Source organism: Salvelinus fontinalis, chromosome 7 (genome assembly GCF_029448725.1).
Source record: "Salvelinus fontinalis isolate EN_2023a chromosome 7, ASM2944872v1, whole genome shotgun sequence".
Taxonomy (NCBI): domain Eukaryota; kingdom Metazoa; phylum Chordata; class Actinopteri; order Salmoniformes; family Salmonidae; genus Salvelinus; species Salvelinus fontinalis.
Window position 1 is genome coordinate 56,233,356 of NC_074671.1, and position 12,500 is coordinate 56,245,855.

The window sequence follows — 12,500 nt, forward strand, 5'->3', positions numbered from 1 at the left end:
ACCTATCTCCCACTCTAACCTCTAGGATACCTCTCTAACCTCTAGGATACCTCTCTAACCTCTAGGTTACTTCTCTAACCTCTAGGTTACCTCTCTAACTTCTAAGTTAGCTATCTAACCTCTAGGTTACCTATCTAACCTCTAGGTTACCTATCTCCCTCTCTAACCTCTAGGTTACCTCTCTAACCTCTAGGTTACCTCTCTAACCTATAGGTTACCTCTCTAACCTCTAGGTTACTTCTCTAACCTCTAGGTTACCTCTCTAACTTCTAGGTTAGCTCTCTAACCTCTAGGTTACCTCTCTAACCTCTAGGTTACTTATCTAACCTCTAGGTTACCTATCTCCCTCTCTAACCTCTAGGTTACTTATCTCCCTCTCTAACCTCTAGGTTACTTATATCCCACTCTAACCTCTAGGTTAACTCTCTAACCTCTAGGTTACCTCTCTACCTCTAGGTTACCTATCGCCCTCTCTAACCTCTAGGTTACATATCTCACTCTCTAACCTCTAGGTTACTTATCTCCCACTCTAACCTCTAGGTTACCTATCTCCCACTCTAACCTCTAGGTTACATATCTCCCTCTCTAACCTCTAGGTTACCTCTCTAACCTCTAGGTTACCTCTCTAACCTCTAGGTTACCTCTCTAACCTCTAGGTTACATATCTCCCTCTCTAACCTCTAGGTTACTTATCTCCCTCTCTAACCTCTAGGTTACTTATCTCCCACTCTAACCTCTAGGTTACCTATCTCCCACTCTAACCTCTAGGTTACCTCTCTAACCTCTAGGTTACCTCTCTAACCTCTAGGTTACCTATCTCCCACTCTAACCTCTAGGTTACCACTCTAACCTTAATGTTACCTATCTCCCACTCTAACCTCTAGATTACCTCTCTAATCTATAGGTTACCTATTTCCCTCTCTAACCTCTAGGTTACTTATCTCCCTCTTTAACCTCTAGGTTACCTATCTCCCTTTCTAACCTATAGGTTACCGATCTCCCTCTCTAACCTCAAGGTTACCTATCTCCCTCTCTAACCTCTAGGTTACTTCACTCCCTCTCTAACCTCTAGGTTACCTATCCCCCTCTCTAACCTCTAGGTTTCCTATTGCCCTCTCTAACCTCTAGGTTACCTATCGCCCTCTCTAACATATAGGTTAACTATCTCCCTCTCTAACTTCTAGATTATCTAACATCTCCTAATTGGGTCTGATGAACTGCAGTGTACTTATACAGAGTTTGTAGCAATTTGATGCTCACTTATCAGGAATGTACTGACTCTAATGATGAGTCATCTGGCAACCACTCAGTTCACTGATGGACCTGGCAACCCCTGACACGTAGAACAAAACCTTTTGCACACCTGAAGTGAAGTCGTAGAACAGGTGTGCAGGTCCCTTACACAGAGTGAACTGACCAATAAAAAAACTTATACTGCTTTATGATTGGTTATAAACCATGACCTGAGTCAGCATTTGCTGCGAGCGCTGTGTGTGTGTGTGTGTGTAACTAACCGATCCTGTTGAAAGCCTCTCGGAGCTCCTCCAGGTCCTCTCGTGATATCTGGGTCACCTTGTTCGCCATACTGGACAGTCTGTCTAGATGACCTGATACACACACAGTCAATTTATCATCACAATAAAGGGAAATATTTGTAATAGAAATGCGAGGTACAGATGCAGAACAAACTTGACGGCTAAACTAACAAAGAGGCAACATGCTTCCCTTGTGGCCTCATGCTTCTATTGTGACCTCATGCTTCCATTGTGACCTCATGCTCCTCATGCTTCCATTGTGATCTCATACTTCCATTGTGATCTCATGTTTCCATTGTGACCTCATGCTTCCATTTTGACCTCATGCTTCCATTGTGACCTCATGCTTCCATTGTGACCTCATGCTTCCATTGTGACCTCATACTTCCATTGTGTCCTCGTGCTTCCATAGTGACCTCGTGCTTCCATTTTGACCTCATGCTTCCATTGTGACCTCATGCTTCCATTGTGACCTCATGCTCCTCATGCTTCCATTGTGATCTCATACTTCCATTGTGATCTCATGTTTCCATTGTGACCTCATGCTTCCATTTTGACCTCATGCTTCCATTGTGACCTCATGCTTCCATTGTGACCTCATGCTTCCATTGTGACCTCATACTTCCATTGTGTCCTCGTGCTTCCATAGTGACCTCGTGCTTCCATTTTGACCTCATGCTTCCATTGTGACCTCATGCTTCCATTGTGACCTCATGCTTCCATTGTGACCTCATACTTCCATTGTGACCTCGTGCTTGCATTGTGACCTCGTGCTTCCATTTTGACCTCATGCTTCCATTGTGACCTCATGCTTCCATTGTGACCTCATGCTTCAATTGACCTGCCAGTGTATTGAGCAATAAGCTAATCTACCCATTCTAACAGTGATAAGTGTGCTACCACAGGCTGCAGAGAATACAGAGCTAACTAGAATAAGGAGTGTAAAGATAAGACTATCTACAATCTAGAATCTAATCTATATATAGAACCATACAATCTAATCCCCAGAAGGTAAGGGTCCATATCTTTAAGCTCTCAAAAACGACATGATACAGTTCTGTATGATGATCTATTATTATTGAAAATAGTTGTGTGGTTATTGATTAACTAGAGAGAGAGATAGAGGACAATAAGGATATGTGTTGTGTCCTGGAATGGCCTCAATATACACTGAGTGTACAAAACATTAGAAACACCTGCTCTTTCCATGACATAGACTGACCAGGTGATTCCAGGTGAAAGCTATGATCCCTTATTGATGTCACTTCAATCAGTGTAGATGAAAGGGAGGAGACAGGTTAGGGAAGGATTTTTAAGCCTTGAGACAATTGAGACATGGATTGTGTATGTGTGCCATTCAGAGGGTGAATGGGAAAGACAAAATATTGAAGTGCCTTTGAACGGGGTATGGTAGTAGGTACCAGGCACACCGGTTTGAGTATGTCAAGAACTGCAATGCTGCTGGGATTTTCAACAGTGTGTTTCAGGAATGGTCCACCACCCAGAGGACATCCTTCCAATTTGAAATAACATTGGGAAGCAATGGAGTCAACATGGGCCAGCATCCCTGTGGAACGCTTTTGACACCTTGTAGAGTCTATGCCCCGTCGAACTGAGGCTGTTCTGAGGGCTCACTCAGCGTAGACTCCATATATGGCCGTGACTTTGATCCCACAGCTCTGTACCGTTCCATTCAAGTTTAGTCAATTCAGGAAATGAATTTGATATCAGATGCACATTTTGAATTTGAATTGACTGAATTGAAAATGATTTGACCCACACCATGCTGCCTTGTGTAAACTTTACACACTCCTCGCCCCTCCCCGCCACACACCCAGACAGCTCCCCTCGCTGACCCTCCACACACTGACCCCCGGGGGCTCACACCACAGAACACACCTTCATAAAAGCCTGTGTCTGTTTGGTCCTGTTCTGGACGAGAGGGGCCAAGGTCTCTCTGCTCCCCGTGTTCAGTCACTCCTGGCTGAGTAGAGCGGGGCTGTCGACTGACCTAACAGAGGCTAGGAGTTGTTCAGCTGCGCTGAGTAGAGAACAGGAGTTTTATTATTTTACAGCCATCTCCACATGAACATCAGCTGTGGAGATAACTGCAGTGTTGTGAGGTGATATGTTCATTATTATGTGGTGTCCTTGATAACTAAATGACATTATAAAAACATATATACAGATGAATGATAGTAGTAGCCAGTTAGACATTTACTTTGCAAGACATTGACTTACTAACTAAGTGCAACAAGTATATTACAGAACAGTACTGGCTGAGACAAGACTGTATGAAAAGTTCTGCTATATTTTTCATCCCACTGTTCGCCAGCTACTTAGAAGACTTTGATGACTCATTGCGGCCCTAGACTCCGTATCATTCGGTACCAAGTAGTGATCGATCAGTCTTCCTCCTTTGATTTACTTTAAGTGTCTGAAAGCTCCACATAGGCTGCTGTATTTGCGTAGTAAATAGTAGCCGAAACAGGAAACTGAAGACTTACCGTGAAGACAGGATCAGACAGGGCTGGAGAAGCTTGGTAGAGGTTTAGAGGTGGTCAGGTGTCTTCTCGCTCGCTGTCCTGACCGAAGCAGCGGAGGACAAGAGACCTTCGGCCCATTGAACTCTGGGATGGGCGTGGTCCTCCAGAGGCTCCAGCCTGGGAGTTAGCAATTAACCCTTTAGCTGTGTCATCTGTTTCTTTCACCACACACTGGCATGCACGAACGCACACAAGCAGGCACACACACACACACATTGTAAAGAGACGTAAGAGAGGTGTGTGTTGGCTACAGGTGTGTTGGGTTTCTAACAGCCATGTTTAATAAATGAGAACTCTAGCCGTACATACCCCTCCACACACACACACACACACACTCTCACACACATTATTACACAAACTCACTGCTTTACCGTAACAACCCACCGCTTTACCGTAACAACCCACCGCTTTACTGTAACAACCCACTGCTTTACTGTAACACCCCACTGCTTTACTGTAACACCCCACTGCCTTACCGTAACAACCCACTGCTTTACTGTAACACCCCACTGCTTTACTGTAACACCCCACTGCTTTACTGTAACAACCCACTGCTTTACTGTAACAGCCCACCGCTTTACCGTAACAACCCACCGCTTTACCGTAACAACCCACCGCTTTACTGTAACAGCCCACCGCTTTACCGTAACAACCCACCACTTTACCGTAACAACCCACCGCTTTACTGTAACACCCCACCGCTTTACTGTAACACCCCACCGCTTTACTGTAACACCCCACCGCTTTACCGTAACAACCCACCGCTTTACTGTAACAACCCACTGCTTTACTGTAACACCCATTGCTTTACTGTAACAACCCACTGCTTTACTGTAACACCCACTGCTTTACTGTAACACCCACTGCTTTACTGTAACACCCCACTGCTTTACCGTAACAGCCCACCGCTTTACCGTAACAACCTACCGCTTTACCGTAACAACCCACCGCTTTACCGTAACAACCCACCGCTTTACCGTAACAACCCACTGCTTTACTGTAACAAACCACTGCTTTACTGTAACAACCCACCGCTTTACTGTAACACCCCACCGCTTTACTGTAACACCCCACCGCTTTACTGTAACACCCCACCGCTTTACTGTAACACCCCACCGCTTTACCGTAACAACCCACCGCTTTACTGTAACAACCCACTGCTTTACTGTAACACCCATTGCTTTACTGTAACAACCCACTGCTTTACTGTAACACCCACTGCTTTACTGTAACACCCACTGCTTTACTGTAACACCCCACTGCTTTACCGTAACAACCCACTGCTTTACCGTAACAACCCACTGCTTTACCGTAACACCCCACTGCTTTACTGTAACACCCCACTGCTTTACCGTAACAGCCCAGCGCTTTACCGTAACAACCCACCGCTTTACCGTAACAACCCACCGCTTTACCGTAACAACCCACTGCTTTACTGTAACAACCCACTGCTTTACTGTAACAACCCACCGCTTTACTGTAACAACCCACCGCTTTACTGTAACACCTCACTGCTTTACCGTAACACCACACTGCTTTACCGTAACACCCCACCGCTTTACCGTAACACCCCACCGCTTTACCGTAACAACCCACCGCTTTACCGTAACACCCCACCGCTTTACCGTAACAACCCACCGCTTTACCGTAACAACCCACTGCTTTACCGTAACAACCCACTGCTTTACTGTAACAACCCACTGCTTTACTGTAACACCCCACCGCTTTACTGTAACACCCCACTGCTTTACTGTAACAACCCACCTCTTTACCGTAACAACCCACTGCTTTACCGTAACAACCCACTGCTTTACCGTAACAACCCACTGCTTTACTGTAACAACCCACCGCTTTACCGTAACAACCTTTACTGCTTTACTGCCACAGCAATGCTTCACCTTGGTAGTGACACACAGATAGAGCCATATAGAGAAATTCTGAATTTACTGACTTTTCAAACAACAGCTAGCTGAACTACTATGGTTACTGAGAATCCAAATACTCCTTATGCCTGGCAAAGTTGGCCAAACCTTTATTTGGCTCTGGTCACCCAGTAACTCAGTCCTCCTGTACTGCAGTAAGGATCTCTGGTCACCCAGTAACTTAGTCCTCCTCTATACATTGTCTCGACACACACCGACCTCAGTAGTCTGTCTACCTCCAAAACAGACCTTCAGAACTCCATCTCTTCCTCAGCTCTGCTCTCCATCTGACACCTGATCAGCCCAGTCTCACACCGGGCCTCTCTGGTTACACACACACACACACACACCGAGCTATCAAGACATACATGTCCCCCAACTACAGATGCTACCGGGTATTGTATAGCTTACATATCTCAATGTGAAACCATATAACAATCAGTGCTTTATATTGGTGCTGTTATTACACTGTAATCCAGCTGTTAAAGACCTGAGAGATGAAGCACTATGACTGAGAAAGAGAGCGTGGGAGAGAAGGGAGAGAGAAAGGAGGAGCGGAGAGAGAAAAGGGAGGGAGTGAGAAAGAGAGAGAGAGGGTGGGGTAAAGGGGTGGGGGAAAGAGAGAGAGAGAGGGAGATACGCTGTGAAAATCTACAGTGAAAGCAGTGAACGCAGAATGCCCTCCACTGGCACAGCCAGAGTACTTCACCTATAATGTTCTACACAGACACAGTACTTCACCCTATAATGTTCTACACAGACACAGTACTTCACCCTATAATGTTCTACACAGACACAGTACTTCACCCTATAATGTTCTACACAGACACAGTACTTCACCCTATAATGTTCTACACAGACACAGTACTTCACCTATAATGTTCTACACAGACACAGTACTTCACCTATAATGTTCTACACAGACACAGTACTTCACCCTATAATGTTCTACACAGACACAGTACTTCACCCTATAATGTTCTACACAGACACAGTACTTCACCTATAATGTTCTACACAGACACAGTACTTCACCCTATAATGTTCTACACAGACACAGTACTTTACCCTATAATGTTCTACACAGAACTTCACCCTATAATGTTCTACACAGACACAGTACTTCACCCTATAATGTTCTACACAGACACAGTACTTTACCTATAATGTTCTACACAGACACAGTACTTCACCTATAATGTTCTACACAGACACAGTACTTCACCTATAATGTTCTACACAGACACAGTACTTCACCCTATAATGTTCTACACAGACACAGTACTTTACCTATAATGTTCTACACAGACACAGTACTTCACCTATAATGTTCTACACAGAACTTCACCCTATAATGTTCTACACAGACACAGTACTTCACCTATAATGTTGTACACAGACACAGTACTTCACCTATAATGTTGTACACAGACACAGTACTTCACCTATAATGTTGTACACAGACACAGTACTTCACCTATAATGTTGTACACAGACACAGTACTTTACCTATAATGTTCTACACAGACACAGTACTTCACCTATAATGTTCTACACAGACACAGTACTTCACCTATAATGTTCTACACAGACACAGTACTTCACCCTATAATGTTCTACACAGACACAGTACTTCACCTATAATGTTCTACACAGACACAGTACTTCACCCTATAATGTTCTACACAGACACAGTACTTTACCTATAATGTTCTACACAGACACAGTACTTCACCTATAATGTTCTACACAGAACTTCACCCTATAATGTTCTACACAGACACAGTACTTCACCTATAATGTTGTACACAGACACAGTACTTCACCTATAATGTTCTACACAGACACAGTACTTCACCCTATAATGTTCTACACAGACACAGTACTTCACCTATAATGTTCTACACAGACACAGTACTTCACCCTATAATGTTCTACACAGACACAGTACTTCACCTATAATGTTCTACACAGACACAGTACTTCACCCTATAATGTTCTACACAGACACAGTACTTCACCTATAATGTTCTACACAGACACAGTACTTCACCCTATAATGTTCTACACAGACACAGTACTTCACCCTATAATGTTCTACACAGACACAGTACTTCACCTATAATGTTCTACACAGACACAGTACTTCACCCTATAATGTTGTACACAGACACAGTACTTCACCTATAATGTTCCACACAGACACAGTACTTCACCCTATAATGTTCTACACAGACACAGTACTTCACCTATAATGTTCTACACAGACACAGTACTTCACCTATAATGTTCTACACAGACACAGTACTTCACCCTATAATGTTCTACACAGACACAGTACTTCACCCTATAATGTTCTACACAGACACAGTACTTCACCCTATAATGTTGTACACAGACACAGTACTTCACCTATAATGTTCTACACAGACACAGTACTTCACCCTATAATGTTCTACACAGACACAGTACTTCACCTATAATGTTGTACACAGACACACGCACACAAGCATTAGTTCAAGTCTATCTTTAATAATAATTTACATAGACTGTTTGAAAATACATAGTTTCCAGTAAAAATAAACTTTTGGTTTCATTAATTAAAAATAAACAATAGAAGGGGATACTCATTAAAATCATCACCCTCATCAGACTCAACCAATCAACCTCTCTGACTGGAATGTCTGTGAAATGGAATGGAACTAGTCTAGCACGGTGGAATGCTTTTTGATTGGCCAATCATAGGAGCAAATCCTAACTTCCATTTAAGTCACGTTTTCACGTAGTCATGCGTTGATGTCAATGGGAGACTAAGTGAAAGTTCAACTTAATGAAGTGAAAGTTAGGCTTCACCCCATAGAGCCTAGAGGTTGTGTTCATTAAGGCACACCGTTATGGAACGTTTCTATCAGAATGTTAGTTACAAAAAACAAAATGAAAAGTATTCATACACATTCAAAAACAGTTGTCTAAATATCCAGATTTGCCAAAGTACATAATATACAAAACGATTTTGAAATGTTTTATTTGGTTTTGCTGCCAAAATATTTGAATTGAATACCGAGTAGTTCCATGCAGCAATTATTTTCTTTCATTTTGTTAAAGGTGCAATCTGTAGTTTTATTTGCAGGTGTACTGCAACACTGATACTGTAGGCTTGAAATGAACTATTTGTTTGTGGGACAATCATTTTTACAGATTGCACCTTTAAGTTTGTTAGTCAGAGTAGAGAGAAAGAAAGAACAGGTCGCAGGCAGAGAGACAAGCAGAACAAGAAAACCTCACAACATCTGGATGAACAAGAGGGTGAGGAAAATGGAGGGGGGGTGAGGGACAGATGAGGAGGGGGGGTGAGGGACAGATAAGGAGGGGGGGTGAGGGACAGATGAGGAGGGGGGTGAGGGACAGACAGGGAGGGAGGGGGTAAGAGACATAGGAAGACTGGTGTGTGATATGGAGTGAGGGGTGAAGGACAGACGGGAAGGAGAGTCAAACAGAGCAGGAGGCTGACTTGTGTAAATTGTAGGTGTACGAGCCAGGGCGCTAGCAGGCTAGCATTTAGCATCAAGGAGGAGATACTGTCAGTTACAGAGAGGCACTGACGAGTTGGCACAGTAGGGCTGGAAGTTAGCTGGTAAGGCAAGTAGTTAGCAGTTAGCGGTCAGGCTAACACCGAGACAGAGGAATCCAGTGTATCTCTGGCTAACTAGGGTTAGCGGTTACTCTTCATGGCCTCCTTGGCTGCCAGGATGAGAGGGGTGAGGCTGGAGAGAGGCTTGGCCAGCTTTAGGAATGGATGCTGCAGGGAAGACAGGAGATCAACCAATGAAACAAACTACTCTCATCACGATGGGTGTGTATGTGTTTGTATGTTTGTGCGTGTGTGTGCACCTGCAGTAGTTCTTTCCCCCCTCCTCTCTTCTCTACATCCATCTCCAGACAGCGGGACAGGAAGGACCTGAACACTGGAGATAACTTCTCTGGAGACTGGAGCTCTGGAGTCCCATTGGTGGCTATCAGGTAGAGGGCCTGTAGGCGACACAGACACACACTGAACATTAGTGGCCACCAAGTGCAATGCCTGGACACACACGCATGGAACCCACCCTCCACCCCCCCACACACACACTCACACACCTTCACCCCCCCCCACACACACCACACTCTCTCTCTCACCCTGAGTGGGTTTTCGTTGAGGTAAGGGGGTTCTCCCTCCACCATCTCTATAGCCATGATGCCCAGGGACCAGATGTCCACCTTGGGTCCGTAGGCCTTCCTGGTCACCACCTCAGGAGCCATCCAGTAGGGAGTCCCCACCATGGTGCTCCTCTTACTCTGCTCTGGAGTGATCTGGGCACAGAACCCAAAGTCCGCTGGAGAGGGAGGGGAGAGAACAGACATGTTAGAGGGATTGTCAACCCAGCAGGATAACGATAGGGTACAACGCAATAAGATCCAAGTTAGCGTGACTGTCAAGCTAATATGAAACATTCATCTAGTCACATTCAGCTAGACAGGAGAGAAAACAGGTAAGTTAGTGTGATTGTCAAGCCAATACAATGATAGGACACAAAACAAAAGGACACTTAGGATTGGCAAGGCATTTTACCTAGGAACAGAACCCAGAACCAGCTACAGAGGAGAGGGGGAGAAGGAGGAGAGGGGGAGAAGGAGGAGAGGGGAAGAGGAGGCAAGGAGAGAGGAAGAGGAGGCAGACAGAAAGTGTGTGTGTAACGTGTACACTCGGAGTTGGGAAGCAAGTACAGGGAGTGAATCATTGAATTAATAAATAGAACGTAATACAGAACAAGAAACAGAAAAAGCTCACAGACATGAAACCAGAACAGAGTCAATAACGCCTGGGGAAGGGCCCAAAGGGACAGACATACAGTTGAAGTCGGAAGTTTACCCACACCTTCGCCAAACACATTTAAACGCAGTTTTTCACCATTCCTGACATTTAATCCTAGTAAAGAATTCCCTGTCTTAGGTCAGTTAGGATCACCACTTTATTTTAAGAATGTGAAATGTCAGAATAATAGTAGAGAGAATGACTTATTTCATCAGATTCCCAGTGGGTCAGAAGTTTACATACACTCAATTAGTATTTGGTAGCATTGCCTTTAAATTGTTTAACTTGGGTCAAACGTTTCGGGTAGCCTTCCACAAGCTTCTCACAATAAGTTGGGGGAATTTTGTCCCATTCCTCCTGACACAGCTGGTGTAACTGAGTCAGGTTTGAAGGCCTCTTTGCTCGCACATGCTTTTTCAGTTCTGCCCACAAATGTTCTATAGGATTGAGGTCAGGGCTTTGTGATGGCCACTCCAATACCTTGACTTTGTTGTCCTTAAGCCATTTTGCAACAACTTTGGAAGTATGCTTAGGGTTATTGTCCATTTGGAAGACCCATTTGCGACCAAGCTTTAACTTCCTGACTGATGTCTTGAGATGTTGCTTCAATATATCCACATAATTTCCCTCCCTCATGATGCCATCTATTTGGTGAAGTGCACCAGTCCCTCCTGCAGCAAAGCACCCCCACAACATGATGCTGCCACCCCCGTGCTTCACGGTTAGGATGGTGTTCTTCGGCTTGCAAGCATCCCCCTTTTTCCTCCAAACATAACGATGGTCATTATGGACAAATAGTTCTATTTTTGTTTCATCAGACCAGAGGACATTTCTACAAAAAGTACAATCTTTGTCCCCATGTGCAGTTGCAAACCGTAGTCTGGCATTTTTATGGCGGTTTTAGAGCAGTGGCTTCTTCCTTGCTGAGTGGCCTTTCAGGTTATGTCGATATAAGACTCGTTTTACTGTGGATATAGATACTTTTGTACCTGTTTCCTCCAGCATCTTCACAAGGTCCTTTCCTGTTGTTCTGGGATTGATTTGCACTTTTCGCACCAAAGTACGTTCATCTCTAGGAGACAGAACGCGTCTCCATCCTGAGCGGTATGATGGCTGCGTGGTCCCATGGTGTTTGTACTTGCGTACTATTGTTTGTACAGATGAACGTGGTACCTTCAGGCGTTTGGAAATTGCTCCCAAGGACGAACCAGACTTGTGGAGGTCCACAATTTCTTTTCTGGGGTCTTGGCTGATTTCTTTTGATTTTCCCATGATGTCAAGCAAAGAGGCACTGAGTTTGAAGGTAGGCCTTGAAATACATCCACAGGTACACTCCCAATTGATTCAAATTTTGTCAATTAGCCTATCAGAAGCTTCTAAAGTCATGACATAATTTTCTGGAATTTCCCAAGCAGTTTAAAGGCACAGTCAACTTAGTGTATGTAAACTTCTGACCCACTGGAATTGTGATACAGTGATTATAAGTGAAATAATCTGTCTGTAAATCATTGTTGGAATAATTACTTGTGTCATGCGCAAAGTAGATGTCCTAACCGACTTGCCAAACCTATAGTTTGTTAACAAGAAATTTGTGGAGTGGTTGAAAAACGAGTTTTAATGACTCCAACCTATGTGTATGTAAACT

General features: G+C 44.2%; 2 protein-coding genes across 5 annotated transcripts in view; both read right to left on the minus strand.

Moving 5' to 3' along the window:
- LOC129859800 (plastin-1-like) overlaps nt 1-4,236 on the minus strand; it is an 11,071-nt gene extending 6,835 nt beyond the window's left edge. Inside the window, exons 1-3 of one of the 3 annotated variants that reach the window (XM_055929923.1) lie at nt 4,043-4,236; nt 3,435-3,571; nt 1,515-1,607 (exon numbers count right to left, since the gene is read on the minus strand). In XM_055929923.1, the coding sequence (XP_055785898.1) occupies nt 1,515-1,584 (70 nt within the window). In that variant the 5' untranslated portion in view covers nt 1,585-1,607; nt 3,435-3,571; nt 4,043-4,236. Of the gene's footprint in view, nt 1-1,514; nt 1,608-3,434; nt 3,577-4,042 lie in introns of all 3 variants that reach the window. The other 2 variants (XM_055929922.1, XM_055929924.1) reach the window with 2 other exon arrangements.
- Nucleotides 4,237-8,515: 4,279 nt separating this feature from the next.
- The window catches only part of LOC129859801 (serine/threonine-protein kinase PAK 2-like), a 17,212-nt gene continuing 13,227 nt past the window's right edge, over nt 8,516-12,500 (minus strand). For both annotated transcript variants that reach the window (XM_055929925.1, XM_055929926.1), the window contains exons 13-15: nt 10,180-10,376; nt 9,895-10,032; nt 8,516-9,802 (exon numbers count right to left, since the gene is read on the minus strand). In XM_055929925.1, coding sequence (XP_055785900.1) covers nt 9,716-9,802; nt 9,895-10,032; nt 10,180-10,376 — 422 coding nt within the window. In that variant the 3' untranslated portion in view covers nt 8,516-9,715. The remainder of the gene's footprint in view (nt 9,803-9,894; nt 10,033-10,179; nt 10,377-12,500) is intronic.